General features: G+C 37.5%; 1 protein-coding gene across 1 annotated transcript in view; it reads left to right on the top strand.

Moving 5' to 3' along the window:
* Positions 1-328: 328 nt before the first annotated feature.
* Smp_087620 (putative programmed cell death 6-interacting protein) overlaps positions 329-17314 on the top strand; it is a gene marked incomplete at its 5' end in the record, with an annotated part of 31253 nt that continues 14267 nt past the window's right edge. The window contains 8 exons of the mRNA XM_018799434.1: positions 329-525; positions 5717-5817; positions 5853-5980; positions 8864-9014; positions 9054-9160; positions 9193-9309; positions 14400-14743; positions 16666-16843. Coding sequence (XP_018651223.1) covers positions 329-525; positions 5717-5817; positions 5853-5980; positions 8864-9014; positions 9054-9160; positions 9193-9309; positions 14400-14743; positions 16666-16843 — 1323 coding nt within the window. The remainder of the gene's footprint in view (positions 526-5716; positions 5818-5852; positions 5981-8863; positions 9015-9053; positions 9161-9192; positions 9310-14399; positions 14744-16665; positions 16844-17314) is intronic.

Raw genomic sequence — 17314 nt, 5'->3', positions numbered from 1 at the left:
CACTACCATCTGAGAGCGTACCTTGAATTAGTTTAGTTTTCTACAGGAAAAAAATTTAACATATGTAAAAAGATGTATTCTTCCAATGCAACTTCGAAGACGGACGGAAATTTGATCTCATCACTTGGGTAACGAAGTAACTATGATTCAACATTTATAACCCTCTCTTATTATACAAGAGTTCAACTGATTGTTGCAGGAAAAAATCCATTATGACGTCACAAATATAGCCCCATATAGAGTTTCTTCTTGCTATTTCGGTAATACTTCTTAGGTATTTGACCTTGGGTTAGCGGGCTATTCGTCTGACTTTCGGAACAAGCGGGTTATGAATTTCTTGAGTATTCCTTTAAAGAAGTCGGCTTCTGTTGATTTATCTAGTCAGTTTCAACAACTGATCGCCCTTCAGTATGGTGCGTTGACCGCGAATGCGTGCGTTGGTTCACTCAGTGAGCTAGCGCTAATGCGAACTGTCGCATGTGTCAAGGGCGATAATTACAATCCGACAGTCGAAGCTATCGCATCGTAAGTTGAATGGTACTAAGAACTGTATTCAATAGTCTCACTTCTGGTATTTTTAGTTTATTGTGTGAAAGGGGTCTTTTGAACGGTTTTTCGGTGTTTAATCTTTCTCATATTGTTCACTACTGTTTTGTGGTCATATAAACACCAATTTCCCATACCAACTTTCAAGAATCGCCATTTATATCCTCCAATTGCTTGTCGGCTTATGAGTATATCGCAATGGTTTTTACAGTTCGTAGTTATTTGACTACTGGTCTTTGGAGATTCATTGTTTGCTGGTGAATATACAGTATATATACCTATTTGATATTCAGAATAATGCTATGACATTAATCCAATGACTGTGCCTCAGTGACAATGACTTTTCAAGGAAACAATTATCTCTACTGTCTATGAATGTATAATAAGCAGGTTACTCAAGCAAAACATGCATTAAATCTGACATTTTACTAGTGTGCCTGATATTATGATTAGGTAGATATGAAACCATAAACCTTTGATTATTGTCCGGAGAGCTTGGATTGCGAACTTTAAAACTTGAAATTCGCTATCCCATTAGCAGGACGCTTTTTCGTAATGTTAGGAGTTGGAAGTTCTTACATGGGTTGCTCTTACTCAAGGCAAGCAAAATACCATGATAACAGTCGTCCTCATAAAGTTCATAATAGGTGTATAAAAACCTAATAAGAAAGTAATCCGGCTTATTATCCAGCTATGTTTACCACCTAGATGTGTTTATTTTCGCCAATCAGAGTAATCTGGTCAACATGTACCATGTGGAACTTCTGTTTATCAATGCTTTGTGTCAAGAAAACCAGTTGAAAAAAGCATGTAGTGATGTGGTGTAAGTAGACTACATTTTTTAAACGTGATCTAAATCCGTACTCGTACACATCCCAAATGTCTATTCGTAAATGTTACCACATTCTGGCTGGAATAAATTGTGTAAAAAGAACAAAAACCAGAAAGTAGTATATCAACGATAATGAAAACTTGTTGCTCGGGGTATATTTCCCAAAAAAATGAAACGGATAGAATCATGACGTCAATCCGTTTCCCGTTTGATGTACTCATTACTGTCGATTTTCAAAGTACGTACGGCTGTCAAACGTCGCTTATTCACATACTTTCAACCAAAAATTTTTTAATTCTTACTATCAGCTGGTCAGATTCCCGTTCTTCTGTCAAATTTGCCTCATTTGGTTGACACTATCAGCTCCAACGACTCAAAATGTCCTACTCTTTTACGAATAATAACGGTTCGAGCCTACGAGATAAGGTCCTCGCTTTTTTAAAACCCCTGCTAACCATAAATTAGCTCTTCAAAGTCAAACGCTTCTAGCAAAATTTAATGTCTTGAGGCTTGGTTGTATACTGTATTTTCACAACAGAGTCATCAGTTAGGGAATTTCGCTGTTGCATTAAAAGATATAGTCAATGGGAGTAAATTCGCGCATTAATTTTCGGATTTTCGTCTATTGAGGTAGTTGAAATATGTAGTATGGATGACCAGTCACCCTCTATCTCTCTATATTGTGTTGACTCCATTCAACATATGTTGAAAAACCAAGAATAATCAGGTCAGTGAATTCAGTGATTCTAAACTGTACTGATGCAAAAAGAAGCAGACTTCTGCCATGCAGCTATCAAAATAATGGCTTATTGGTTAGGGTGGTGGTGGCAACCAGTAGGCTGTCAGGTAGTATCAGTGGCTCCAGCACTAATACTGTGACGCGGATTTGAGTTCATAGCTCTGTACTTTCCAAGTGAGTTGGTTTCCAGATGGCTGGTTTTAAACTGTGTAATACATCTGTCATAGTTGCTTAGACGCATTCACTTAACACTCTCTAGACCGTAAACGCCTTCCACTCATTTTTAAAAATTACTTTCGGTTTGTGTCTCATACGCCTATTATAAAATTTTATCAGTTTTTTTCTGTTTCTGGTGTTGCAAAGTGAGCGTACATACGTTTTACAATGTTGGTAGTTTATACGTTCTTGGCTGCGCCAAACTACAGATTTGTATATTTACGCCTGAGGTACACTTGCCAAGCTGAAAGCTACTATCAGATTAGCCAAATTAGATTGGACTCATCTTTTCCTTTTGGTTGGAGGGTTCCAAATTAAAGCTTGCCCTGTGATACAGTTTTATGGTTTGTTCAGTGTCTCATCCACCAATCACATCTTTTTTTAACCTCAACTGGCAGTCGGTTTGCCCTCTATTAGAATAGGGTATTGCTGATGATCTATAAACGAATCTGGAAAATCTTGCTTTGCTAGTTGTTTATAAATACCCATACGTTTTCGATGATGATGGAGTTAGTTCTTCAAGCCTCAGCTTTCTATAATAAGATTTTTTTAACGTTGATGTTGAGAGAAGATTCTAGTTCCATTCAATCTCTCCATTGTATTCCGTGCTTACCCTGAGATGTCTTCATAATTCAGTCGACTACCAGAAGAAGGGGAAAGAACGAGACTAAGCAGCTTTGTCTGATACCGATCTTCACTTGGAATACATCTCTAGGTTGTCCTCCATGCACGACTTTTCAGTCCTGTCCCTCGTAGGGGTGTAGGGATTTAGACGGTACATAATCTATCCTTACAAAAGCCAGCTTTTTAAACTCATTTGGATGTCTTTTGAATCTCTCATTAGGTTCAGTAATTGATGGTGGTGTGATGTATCTGTAGTATTCACAATTAATAAAATCTTTCCTCAGTATCTTGATGAGGTATCCCTCCTTTCGGTCTTTTGTTACTTTTTCTTCCTCCCAAATCTTTCTGAATAGAACATGGGACATCTTTATAGTTGTTTGTACATCTGACTTTAGCACTTTGGCTCGTATATTGTTTACTCCTGCTGCCTTGCCTTTTCCCATTTGTCTGATGGTTTTGTTAGTTTCTATTGTTCCTCTGCTTTTTAACCTTAGTGATTAGCGTTCCCTCTTCATTTCTAATTGATTCCTACTACTTTTCACTGCAAGTTTCTTATCTGTATCATATTGTTCTTTCATATTTCTCTCTGTTGCAGATTTTTCTGCTATTTGTCAGGCCATCTACATATTTCCTCTTGTCTGATCTAATGATTTTCTCACTCGGTTGTCTACTTATGTATATCCAGTTCATGTTCTGTCTTTCCTTAGTTTTGACTGATGTTTTCTTTCTTGAATCTTGCCTAGACCACAGAGGTCCATTATCTATGATGATGCTTCTTGGGGCCAAGCGCCTAGCATTTTGAGGTTGTCGCTTTAGTCCGCTTCCAGTTGTTCTCCTTAGTGGTTTCCTCTTTTAGCAGATACACTATATTTCTTTTGTGTATTATTACCATTGAAGTAACTACTATGAATTTGGCGTTCATCTTGTGCTAATGAAGTATGGCAACTTGGACCGATGCATATATGTGCCTGGTCCTACGTTATAGCTGACTGACTGACTTAGCAGATATGATCGGACTTGGAACTTGTTGCTATTAGCCATATTGAACTTCCTCCCTCCCTGCACTGATGTGGTGTGTAGCGAATTGTGTGAAAGGTGAACTTCTCTAAACCTCAATTTAATCGTGTTTACCGTCTCCACCAAAAGTCTGGTTACGGTATGTAGAATGGTTTAGAAGAATTGTTTGAAAATATAAACATCACTTTGGAGAGCATTAAGCAAACAAAATAAATAGAATTTGATGACCATAAACTAGCGTTTCTCTATTGTTTAGTTGAACGAAGACATAATAATAAGTTCAGGAAATCAACACTTTCTGAGAGATACTTAGATTATAGTTCAGGTCATGCGTTTCGTGCGAAAGTCATAGTTGTAAAAAAATTAACAGAAGTACTAATCTCGTCGCAGATAAAGAGGACCAACAGATTGAATTGAAGGAGGTTTTGTCTACACTTAGGGATAAGAACTACCCCGAAGAGTTTTTGAAGATTATTAGAAATGAAAGAAAAACTAAACTAAAATGTATACCGAAAGATTGGATGTCCACTGTGGTCATCCCATACCGTGGTGAGACATCCAAAGAAATCAAGCGGATTCTAAACAACCACTGTATAAGAGTGTATTTTAAGGCTTGTGACACCGTAAGATCAGCATTAGTGAAAGTTAGGGATAGGTTCTCAAATGAAAAATAACAGAATATTGTCTATGAGATCAACTGCCATGATTGTAATGCAACGTATGTAGGAGAAACTTCTAGACAATTGAATGTGAGGTTAATGGAACACAAACAATGTTTGAAATGTTCCCAAATCCTCGGTTGGCCCAAAGAAACTTTAGAATAAGTCGGATATAGCGTTATATGCGTTGGAAACAGAACAGAAGAATAATTTTGAAGGGATCAGAATACTTGAGAAAGGTTTTAACACTCATAAAGAAGGATTGATAGCAGAATCTCTATATATATGTTCGAGCAAGAACAGCCTGGACTAAAAAGATGGTATTCAACTGGCAAGTACTTGGCAAATATTCGTTAAGAAGTAATTGGACCCATTCTTTCTCCAACCTGTTTATTTCACATTCATCGTTATGCTGACTAAAATTAATGTGGGTTATTTTAGTAATACAATTATGTATTGGGTGATTCTCATGTTTCGATAGTGTAATAAGAAGATGAAGATTATCAGAACTATGTGATATATTAGCGCAATACGTTCTCATGTTACATGCACATAAGTGATTCAGAAGCAATTTTTCAACATTCAACTTGCACTTTTATTTTTCCCTTCTTATAAAAACATATTAACACCTAATATCAACTATTAATAACCCAATCGTGCACATACATACACACGCACAATTCGTCCAGTCATTTATTTTCACATCTTGAACCTTTTACATGATTCGCATTTAACTGACTCATGTTATTCTATTTGCCAAGCTCAACATCCAAATATGATTGGATTAGTGCAGTACAGATATGATTTGATTTGATCGTCAAACGCTACATATTTCTTTGATGAAGAAGTCCAGACAAGTTTTCTGGACGAAACGTTGGAATTATTTAAATTTCAATCGCTGGAATTATTTCGAATATAATTTTCACATATAATGACTTCTCTATACTTGGCGCTCTATTTTTATCAAACTATTCGTCCTAATATTGACGAATATTCGTATAAACTTCAATTTGTTTACGCCTATTTATCCTATAGTAATGCTCGTGTTAACTATTTGATGTAGTTTCTGGAATAATTTTGTAGGTACCATGATGCGATGTATCAGCTAGAAGGACGTCTAAATGTGAATATTGCTTCACGAATTGATTTTAAGTGGAGCGATATTTCTGGAAAATCTAACAAAAGTAAGTTCTTACTCGGTGTTAATTTTTTTTAATAGAAGAAAGCTCTCTTAAATTTGAACGTTCAAATGTCTTGTTTTGCTATGGTGCTGCTCACAGTCAACTTGGTGAATCGTGCCGTCCGAATTGTGAAAATTCACTCCAACAAGCTTTGAAATCTTTTAAGGTATCAACAATACAATTTCTTTTTAATGTGGATAGCAATGTATCACCTTTATATATATATATATATATATATAATATATATATATATATGTAACGTGTCTAGCCATGGAATCGCACAATCTCTGGGACCCCCGATTTCGCGTTGCTTTGGACCAACAGATATCAGTCATTGAATGGTCACCTCGATCTTTTCCACTCAGTCCTGGAGTCAGCAAACGATCCGTATTGTGAAAATAGCTGGAATAATGTCTGTAAAATACGATCAGACCACTGAAGTTGGCGTTTTAAAGTGGTGAAACCAATTAAATTATCGTCATTGCTCCTGCATGCATCCTGATGAATCTAGCTATTGTTAACATGGTGTTGCCACCTGATGTGAGCAATCTTTCAAAGGCACTCATGACCGAACACAGAGCGTTACCGAACGTCATTAACTCATAACAGAATCATATTGAACAATGGGTTACAAACCAGACATTCCACAACTTTACATTATACTGGCGCCAAAAATGACCCAGATTGGTATAAACTACCCTAATTTTCTGTGTAAGCAGATTTATCTTATCCGTCCCATCACCCACTGATCAGTTAGCGAGTCAGTCAGCTACAACGTAGGACCAGGCACATATATGCATTGGTCCAAGTTGCCATACCTCATTAGCACAACAAGACGAACAACGAATTCATAGAAGTAGTTAATTTAATGGTGGCGATATATAAAAGAAAGATTGTGTATAAGGAAGAAAGAAAGATATGTAGCAATTTTAACCTCATAGTTTAAGGGAAGACAAAGAGTGTATACACCTACGCCATTGTGATCCATTCTGATCTATTCAGTTCTATGGAAATTGCGTTCGACAGATATTATGGTACTAGTCGGAGAATGAATGCCCAGGTCGGGCGTTTAGGCACAGAAGAGAGTCGTTTAAGTGGTCGATGGGGACTTGTTGGTCGCAGAACAGATAACGGGGATCGTCTACTGTAACTTTGCGCAGACCACAACCTGTTTCTAGCTAGCAATAACTTCTAGCACAGTCATCACCGATGTGCCACCTGGTGCCCTCCCTCTACATCTGAAGCCTGGACTCAGCTACCGCTGGCGTGGTTGTGTACAAGACTGCTGCTCCTTTAAGAGTACCTATCTGGACTCTGGTCATGCCTTTGTTTGCTCTAATCTTACCCTAAGTTCCAACGGTCAACAAATTCATCGTCCTAAACGGATCGATGTCAACAAATTGGTGGCAGCTTCTGTTGCAACCAAATATCAAATCGAGCTAGGTTCAAGGCTAGCTACCATCCTACCGAAAAGTATGGATTAGCATTGTCTTACTATGTGATGATACCCAAGCCATTCAATCGGCACTTAATCAGTTGTCATTCAGTGTCCATAGGTACGGTATGTGCTTTGCACCTTAGAAGTGCAAAGTACTCTTACAAGACTGGGAGGACCCTAATCCTATACTCACCCTGGGTGGTGAGCAGATTGAAGTAATTGAGAAGTTCGTGTATCTAGGTAGCTGCATAAGTGGTGGTGGTGGTGTGAGTGATGAGATCAATTCACGTATTGTGAAAACCAGAGTGGCTTATGTCAAGCCTGGTCATCATTGACGTCTTCATGATGTTAGTCTGGTTGTAAAAGGTCGGATCTACAACGCGTCGGTGAGAGCAGTTTTGCTCTATGCTTGTGAAACCTGGCCTCTCCGAGTTGAAGATGTTAGACGACTCTCCATGTTTGATCATCGTTGTCTCCGAAGGATTGCTGATATCTAGTGGCAAAAGCATGTTAGTAATGCAAAGGTTCAGCATCGTGTGTTCGGGCGCAGAGACGATAATCTAATTGGTGTTACCATCTTGAAACATCGGCTTCGGTGGTTTGGATATGTCGTACGAATGTTGTCCCAGAGAATTCTATGTCGCGCTTTATTTGCCGACGTTGAGACTAGTTGAAGAAAGAGGAGAGAGGTGGTCAGTATTTGACTTGGTGTCGAGGTATGAAAAAAAGCTGTACAGGACTAACTTCTGTCGGTCCTTCACGACCCCCTGGCTGGGTTCCGAGAGATGGTGCAACACAGTGGCTAGAGACGTTATCAGATATGGTTCAGAATAGAAGCCAGTGGCGATCCTACTGTAAATTTCTTTTACTTCATAAAAAAGTGGACGTAACTTCTTTAAGTGAAAGAATTCTTTCTGGTTGTACCTTTGCTAACTGAACTGCCTCTTCCATTATTACTATTTCACCCTCACACACTAATTTTTGTTCGTTGTTTTCCTTCTCTTTGTCATACGCACTTCACATTCTCTACCTCTTCACAGCCTGATTGTTATTGTGTGGCGCATATGTATTTGGTGCCCCCTTGTACCAATATTTATGTGTTCAACTAAATCAATATATATTTATATTTGTAATGCTTTACTTGATTCTTGAAAAGGGGTCTCATATAGAGTGCATATATATTTATATCAAGTTTCCAAAGACGTAGTCTAACCTGTCTATTGTCTTTTGTGGATCATAATGCGAATGTGAAAGATGGCAAGTTTAAACAACATCCATAACATTCACTTTTGCTTCCAATTGTCTTTCTATGCACTCCGAAACCTAGATAATAGGCTCAGCCTGAGACTTTATTCCTAATGTGTTCGGATTTTCCAACACTTCGTGGTGGAATTTCTTTTTCTAACTACATAACATCAAGTGGATGGTGTAGCGGAATCATCTCTTTTCTTATTAGTTACACTGCAGTATTCGATTAACAGGGTTCAATGATCATTAGTGATAAGAGCACTTCGTGACAAATCTTTCTACATGTTAATATGACATGGGAATAATTGCAAAAACTTCTATTTTATCACCATGTTTCACATCTTTTTCCAATTTTCTTTACAGATTGCTTCCTGCACATTTGATTACATATCTTCAGATTTAATGTCTGGGGTTAAAGATCCTCTGCCAGATTTGACTCCATCATCACTAACGCTGTTTAGCAATCTTATGCTTGCTCAAGCATATGAATGTGTCCTCTCGAAAGCTGAAAAAGGTAATGATGCAATATTATAATATGATATTTCTTCCTTAGATAAGAAAAAGCCTGGGATTTTAGCAAGAATAGCATCAACCTTGACTAATCTTTACGAAGACTGCCTATCAGAGTGTTCAGGTGGAGCTAAAAATGTTGTTCCAAAAGTAATGTAATTTTTTTATCATTCCTATATTAGGATTGGTCTGGTGTATTAAGCATGAAAAAAGGTTTGTATGAAGCTCTGACCCAATATCATCAGTCTAAAGCTTGTTGCGAAGCCAAGCAGTATGGGGAACAAGTAGCTCGCATATCAGTAAGCTGCATTACTTTTTTCAACGTTTTAATTATCTTTTTCAATTAAACAATCAGAAAAAGCTACAGGGCATTTAATCTGACTTCTTTCTTGCTCAGGTTGCTTTATTGTAGTGATCTAAGATGTAGCTAAATATATCTAATATATTTGTATTGTAGAATTACTAGTTTGTTATAGTTCCATAAACAGTAATCGTAAGGTTGAGTTGTAAATAAGTTTTCAGTGTTAGGGATGTTTTTTACCAAGGCCATTGTAATGTATTCTGGTCATATTCATTGAATGCGTGACTTGGGACAAGATGTAATAAATAGTAAAATCAGTGCAAACCACTCAATGATTGTTTAAAGCTAGTGATGTTTTCTCTTAGCCGTTAAGGGGATCTGAAAAAATACCGAGAATAGTTTGGAACCTATGGTCAGATAGTATGCGATCTATTTTGTACTGTTTACTCTTGTAAACGTTTTCTCTGCCTTTATATTTTATTGTGTTGTTAAGAATAAGTTGATAATGCTCAATCACCAAATACAACACATGCTGAAGCAAATTATTCCTAAAATTTGCATATCGATTTAAGGTGATTTTTGCTCTAATGTCCGGCGCTTTAACCGGATTGGTGGACATGGAGGGTCCACCTAGGGGAGTTGGAAAACCCTGATTCCAAACCAATAGTGCACATGGGCTCCAGTATCCTGAAGGAACGAATGGCGTATGAACCTATTGTTGGTCACCGGCTACCATGGGACTGCATCTCCTCACGATGCTCCACTGCCTTGTGGATCAGACCTTTAGGTCAAAGGCTCGGGGTGTGGCCCCCTAAGAAAACCACCTGCTTCAGTCTGGGCACCTGGGCAGTATCTCAGCCCTCACACAAATCAAATGAGATTTGTGAGGCGCATATGTATCTGGTGCTTTTTGTACCAATATTTATGTGTTTAAATAAATAAATAATAATAAATGATTTTTGCTCTATTGATTAATTCAAAGTATTTTTCATTCACTGATTACCAGTAAATTTCCAATCGTATTAGTTCTTTTAGGATGCAGTTAGTTGTTTGATTTCCGATTCATTCTCATCTTGCTGATTAATTCACTGTAATTCTGAGATCGTTGAAAACCGCTGTCACTAGTGATCGTTTAATTACTCAATATTTAATTGAATGAATTTGTATGTAATTTGCTTCTCCTGGGGTCACCCGGCCGTTGCTGCTACCTTGACGTGGTGGTCGGGCTTGTCTATCGTGATGAACCAATCGAGCTATACTGGCTGGAACAATCGTTCCTCGAGATACTGCCGCGCCAGGCAAATCGGTTGAAGAGCGATAAGACTAAAAGCAGCAAACCCAAGGTCCGAAGGCGAATTCGTACTGCTGACTGTACAGAGATGTGACAGCAGTGAGGCGTTTCTTGAATTTCAGTGGTTAGCTTGCCTTCTTTGTTTTTGACCTATCTCTCTGGTTTATTATCTTTCCCTACCAGTTTCTTCGTTGTGTCATATAGCTGTCTCATATTTCCTTCTCTTGCAGCCTTTTTCGCCGTCGTTGCTAGTTTTTCCAAGTATTTCTGCTTGTCGGCTCTAATGCTCTTCTTCATTTGCTTGTTTGCTTCTGTGTATTCAGTTTGTACCTTGACTTTCCCTGCTCGTGTTCGACTGTCGTTAATTGCTGTCTTGTTCTTCCTTTCTTGAATCTTGTCTAGGTTTTCAATAGAGATCCATTCCTTATGATGATGCTTCTTGCGGCTCAAAACCTCTTGACACGTTGAAGTTAATGCTTTTTTTATCCCTTTCCAGTCGTTCTCCATCGTAGTTTCTTGTTCTTTCAGTAGATCCTGTAAAGTTTGGAACCTGTTGTTGAGAGTTATCTTGAATTGGTTGAGTTTGTTAGTGTCTCGAAGGAAGGCTGTATTGAACCTTTGTAGTGCTGTTTCCCCAGTTGTCTAGTGTTTCTTTAGCTTCAGTTTCGTCTTGGCCACAACCAGCCAGTGGTGATCTGAAGCTATGTCAACTCTCCTAGTTCTCACATCTTACATTGTCCTTCGGAATTCCTTGTTGATACAAATATGATCTATCTGGTTATTTGTGTTGTGGTTCGGCGAGATCCATGTAGCTTTGTGTATGAGTTTGTGTGGAAATATTGTTCCGCCTATAACCAATTTGTTGAATGCACATAGATTTGCAAATCTCTAGTCATTCTCGTTCCTTTATCCCAGACAGTCGATGTCATCCCATCATATCTTCATATCTTGTGTTTTCCAGTTCGACTTTAGCATTTAGATCTCCCATCAGGATGGTGAGGTTCTTTCTTGGACACTTAACTATGATTGATTACAGCCTCTCATAGAACTGATCTTTATCGTCGTTGCTATCATTAGTGGGTGCATAACATTGGATAACATTCATTGTGATCTCCTCCTTCTTTGTTTTGAATGATGCTTTGATAATTCTAGACCCATGAGATTCCCGTCCTACAAATGCATTTGGTGCTTCTCCGCACAGCATTAGAGCAACTCCATGAGTGTGTGGAGCATTTTCCTCTTCGTGACCAGATTACAGCAGCATCTCTCCCGCATCTAACCTTTGCTGTCTAGCTTGTGTCCAATGAGTTTCGCTGATTCCAAGTACTGTCAATTTGTATCTCCTCATTTCGATTGCTATTTGACTGGTCTTCTCGGTCTCCCACATTGTCTGGACGTTCCATGTACCTATAAAGAGTGTTGCTCTGGTTGTAAGAAGGGGCATCGGCCTCGTGACTCCGCTTTCATCAGGAAGCGTCATATTTCTTCCTTCAACTCCCAGGGCAGAATTTGAATGGTTTGAATTATATTATCTGGTTAGCGTTTTTTAGCGAGTTAGTTTTCTACGGGATGGGGTCGCTAACCCCATACCCAACCCTCCTCCTTTACCCGGGCTTGGGACCGGCAGTAACTCTAGAAGAGCTACAGGCGGAGTTTGGGAGAGAGTTAGGGACGGCCAAACCAAAACGTGGCATCAGTACTTGATGTCACTAACTTCTAGTCTGAGCCATGTTGGTAGATGCAGACTACTTGGTCGGGGTCCGCGTGACTATCGTAACCAATGTTTGGAGACTCCGGGCGACGGCTCATAATAAATCACAATGGCGTAGGTGTATACACTCTTTGTCTTCCCTTAAACTATGAGGTTAAAATTGCTACATATCTTTCTTTCTTCCTTATACACAATCTTTCTTTTATATATCGCCACCATTAAATTAACTACTTCTATGAATTCGTTGTTCGTCTTGTTGTGCTAATGAGGTATGGCAACTTGGACCAATGCATATATGTGCCTGGTCCTACGTTGTAGCTGACTGACTGACTCCTGTGTTCTCTGTCAAGAAAGGCTTCTATGCTATCTTCAACTTGTCACTATAGTTAGCGGGCAGGAGAGTTAGCTGCAGTTACGTCTATTTTATTGAATCCAGAGTTAAAGAAAATCATTTTAGTCTACAAACATATTGGAATAGCAGCTATTTTAGACTTATTTCACTGACCTTTCACGAAGTACCTTTTTTCCAGTAGATGAAAACAATAACTGAACATGATCTATTTGATCTTATCATATTTTGTGAACTCTCCTCTAATCCCTAAAACCTGATTCATATTGATGTAAAGCGTTCGTAAAATTGGATAATTAAAAATGGAGACTACAGATAAAGAAATTGTCATTTCATTCTCAGGTGACTGACTTTTTAGTATTTTTAGATAGTATTTCTTGTGAATGATGTGTTTTTAGGATATTGTGTCTCAAGTGTCCGGTCAGCGAATAAAAGCTTGTTTTTCATCCATTAAATCACAAATTGGTACAAAGAAAAGATTTTCATATCATTGGAGGATTTTTTTAGAAGAACAGCATTGTTTTAAAGGGATTCTTTGACTATTCTTCATTAGATGTCATCATATGCTAATCATCACTTGTCATTTTTCCTGATGACAATTTGTTTTGGCATGTGAAGTAGGCTCTCAGCTGAGTATTATTTTCAGTATAGTATTGTGAAGACTGTTGAATATTAGTGAGACAACAAAAAACAACTGTTCAGAACCTGGAAACACTGAATAGCCGTTTCGTCCTGGCATGGAACTTTTCATTTGCGCACACCCACAACCTCACCGCCAGGAATCGAGCCCAAAATCTTCGGTTTCGCACTAGAATGCCTAACTTATAGATCACTGAGCCAGCATTCAGTGATGTGCAAGTTTAACTTCAATTAATCCAAAGTGCTGCTCCAACATACCTATAATTATTATTTTCCCACTCATAACGAGCCTCGGGTGAAAATTCCCGGAGTCCTAGTGAGAAGCCATAGTAAAGTTCAACCGTATCAAGTGTGAGGGTTAACTACCAAACACAATGAAAGGTGGTCGCACAGTATCGTGGAGTGATTGTAGCTAGACCTATATATCGTCGAATCTCAACTCAGTGGTCTAAAGGTTAGGTGTTCGTGCGCCATAATGGTGTGCCAAATTGTTGTAATCACTTTTTATTAGAGAATAATTCAAATTTTATAGGAGTTTCGTGAATAAGTCAGTTCCTAATTTAAACTAAAAATTCTACAGTCTCCACGAATTTCCCTATACTAGCGATGGATTTATTTTCAAAAATTTTATTCAGAATAATTAAAATCTGATATTATATTTTAATCACTTCCTAGATAGATGAATAAATTCATGTATTGATTCATTCTTTAAAATTGTTGAATATATACTTTATTTTTATTTTTATGGATGTTTCATGTTATCCCATTGTGTAATTGTCAAATTCTAACTTTGTTAAAATTTCACATTATCTATTCAAATATCACAGATTAGCTTTTGGTATTGTTATAAAAATATTTATAAGTTCTATTGTTCGACTTGTAACTTAATATAAATAAGGATACAAAGTCTAACACTGTTGACTTACTTCAAAACCTGTGTTACCGTTTCAGAGACAATTAAAAATATCTAGAAGAAAAAACTAATACTTATAATGCATTACTTTCCTTTTTTCAAAACTTTCTATTGCATTAACACCTAAATTTTCATGTTTCATGTTTTTACGCGCTCCTATCTTGTCCTGCTTTTTCTTAATACAGTTTGCCTATGAGCTAATCAAAGGTGTTGCTCGAAGTAGTTGTTTTCAGCGAAAGAATTTAGTGGAACAATTTAAACAAGAAGAATCAGTTGCAGTAAAAGACAATGATCATATATATCACGAAAAGGTACCGCCTAGAGGAAGTCTTGCTCCTGTTGAAAGTGTTGATGTCATTAAAAAAACCCCACTCACATTCCCTTTGTCTTCATCGAATACCAAAGATTACTTCGAAAATCTACTTCCTATGGCTGTTACTGAAGCTGTTAACACTGCCAAAGGTGTTCGTGCATCTCTTATCGATAGCGAAATTTGTAGGCTACGAGGAGCATCTACTAAAGTGAATGAGTGAGTGCATCTTTTTTATGCAACCTGTGTAATCACGGAAATAATAAAAAAATTAATACCAGAACCAGACATTTGAAACCCAATTATGGCTGATTTTTAAACTTCGAGTAATTCTGTGTATATGGTGACTGTCTCTCACTGTCATTCAATCTATTCGGTCCTCCTATATAAATATGAATTCATTCAAGTTATCATTTCCAGTCAAAACAGAAATAAAAAATTAGTGTGGAAGAAACTAAAATACTAAAGGATCAGGCTCAAATAAAAACCACGCAAAAATGTTTTAAAATAAAGATTATGTTCGAAATTCCTAATTAAAACATCGAGATAGGGGTGGTGGTCGGAGCTGTTTGGTGTATGTTCCATTTGCCCTAATCGATGATGATTAACAGTCCCATTAACTTTTTCTAGAATTCAACTCTTAACACCATTATTATTTACCTGATTGTTCTACAACACATAAACAACATTAGGATGTTGAGTGACCAAATGCTAGAAATTTATGTTTCAACCACAGCATTATGGACAGCACTATTTCAAACCTTACCCTTTAATAAGCAATTATCTATCCCTCACGCTCCACTGGTAAAATAAACGTCTTATTTATCTTTGTCTTGATCGCATCAAACATCACAAACATAACAGCGTAATATAAATGACTATCGCATATGTCGCTTGTTCTAATGAAATCTTTAGCAATATCGAATTTCCTAATAATAACTGCTCACTGTTACAGTTTAGTTGTTGTATGTATTGTTGTTAGTTGTACATATGTCATTTTATCTATTTACGTGTAGACGTCGTCGTTTATCTCCTAGTGGTGTTTGAGCCTACTTATTTGCTTATTTACTTACTCTTGTTACCCTCGTGGAGGAGCATAAGTCACACACTAACAGTCTCGAACTTCTGTGTGTGACTTTGGTGCTTGAGCTGGTATATTGTCCGGTCCAGCTGCTTTCCCTCTCTTGATTTGTCTGATGGCCATGCGGATTTCTTCGATCGTTGATGGAGTAACATCTATTGGGAGGTGTGTGTGTGCTGCTTCGATGTCCGATGGATTCAATGGAGCTGGTCTATTCAAGAGTTACTCGAATTGTCCCACTTATCTGTTCCTTGAGTCTCAGTGATTGTCTTGCCTTCTTTGCCCTTGACCGTTCTCTCTGGTTTACTATGTATCCCTGTCAGTTTTTGTTGTTGTGTCATTTAGTTGTTTCATATTTCCTTCTCTTGCAGCTTTTTTTCTCGCTGTCGTTGCTAGGTCTTCCATGTTTTTCTTATAAGCGTCAGTGCTCTTCTTCACCTGATTGTTTGCTTCTGTGTATTCAGCTTGCGCCGCGACTTTCTGTGTTCTTGTTTGACTGTTGTTGAATGCCATCTTCTTGTTCTTCCTTTCTTGAATCTTGTCTAGGTTTTCGATAGTGATCCATTCCTTATGATGATGATTCTTGTGACCCAGGACCTCCTGGGTCTACTATACTTGTATTATTCCAAGTTTTTCTCTTGATATTCATATCTGCCTACTATGCTTTTTACTTTCGTTAAACAATTCGTGTTGTGTTTCTCTGATTATACCTAAATGTAGTATTGTCTTTGGAGTGGAAAGTGGAATAATACTTTAGAGTCAAACTTTCTTTCATGTCAATTGTAAGAGTTTTGGTTATTAGTTTAGGGATTGCAGGTACTCTATTTCGGTTTCACCAACATTGTAGTGTTTACTTTGACGATTTTGCCGCCATTTTCCGATGGTTCTTGCTCTAGAAAATCTTTTTGTTGCATCACTACGAAATTGGCTGTTTGAAGCTTCTTTTCTTCAACCATCCCTTATTCTAGTCGCAAGTTTTTTGTGTGAAAATGATTTAATATCTCCTATACCATTTTCTATGTAACGAGCTATTAATGGTGTTATTTTTCGATATTTTCAGAGTGTTGGCTTCGTACAATTTACCGGCAGCACTACTTGCTAATGGATTAAGCTCAATTACGAGTAATATTTTATCCAAAGCTTCTTCTGTACGTCGAGATGGTGGGGCAGAAAAATTGTATCAGCAACTACTGTCAATACCTGAATGCGTTCAACGTAATAAGGAAATTATTGAGGCTGTAAGCTTTCAAAATATTTGATTGAAATTGTAAAAACACTGAATTAATTCAGAGTTATAAATATTCATTTAAATTTATAATTCTGAAATTGAATCTGGGTTCATATATTGTTTTTAGTTACATTTATTTTAACTTAAAATAATTATACTATCCGGCTGTCTTTGTTTTTTTTCTCTCACAAAAGTATGCTTTAGTAACAATAGATCGAACAATTGATTCTTTATAATTGTGTAACACAAGTTTGAGTTGGTTTATTCAAGAGTACCTTTACTCCGCTCATAAATAATATGACTTGTAATTTATTAAATTATACTCGTTTACATAATGATCCGATTATTTTTTGTAAAAAAAGATAAATAAGTGGTTTTGTAGTTAGAGCATGGTTATTTCGAAACATTGGGTACCAAATTGAGTCTTGCTCCACTTCAACATGTTAGCCAAGCAGTATCACTAACTTCCGCGCCTAAGAGA

The sequence above is a fragment of the Schistosoma mansoni genome, chromosome 3 (genome assembly GCF_000237925.1).
Source record: "Schistosoma mansoni strain Puerto Rico chromosome 3, complete genome".
NCBI classification, from domain to species: Eukaryota; Metazoa; Platyhelminthes; class Trematoda; order Strigeidida; family Schistosomatidae; genus Schistosoma; species Schistosoma mansoni.
The sequence above is the reverse complement of the archived record's forward strand: the minus strand, read 5'-3'. Positions and strand labels throughout refer to the sequence as shown.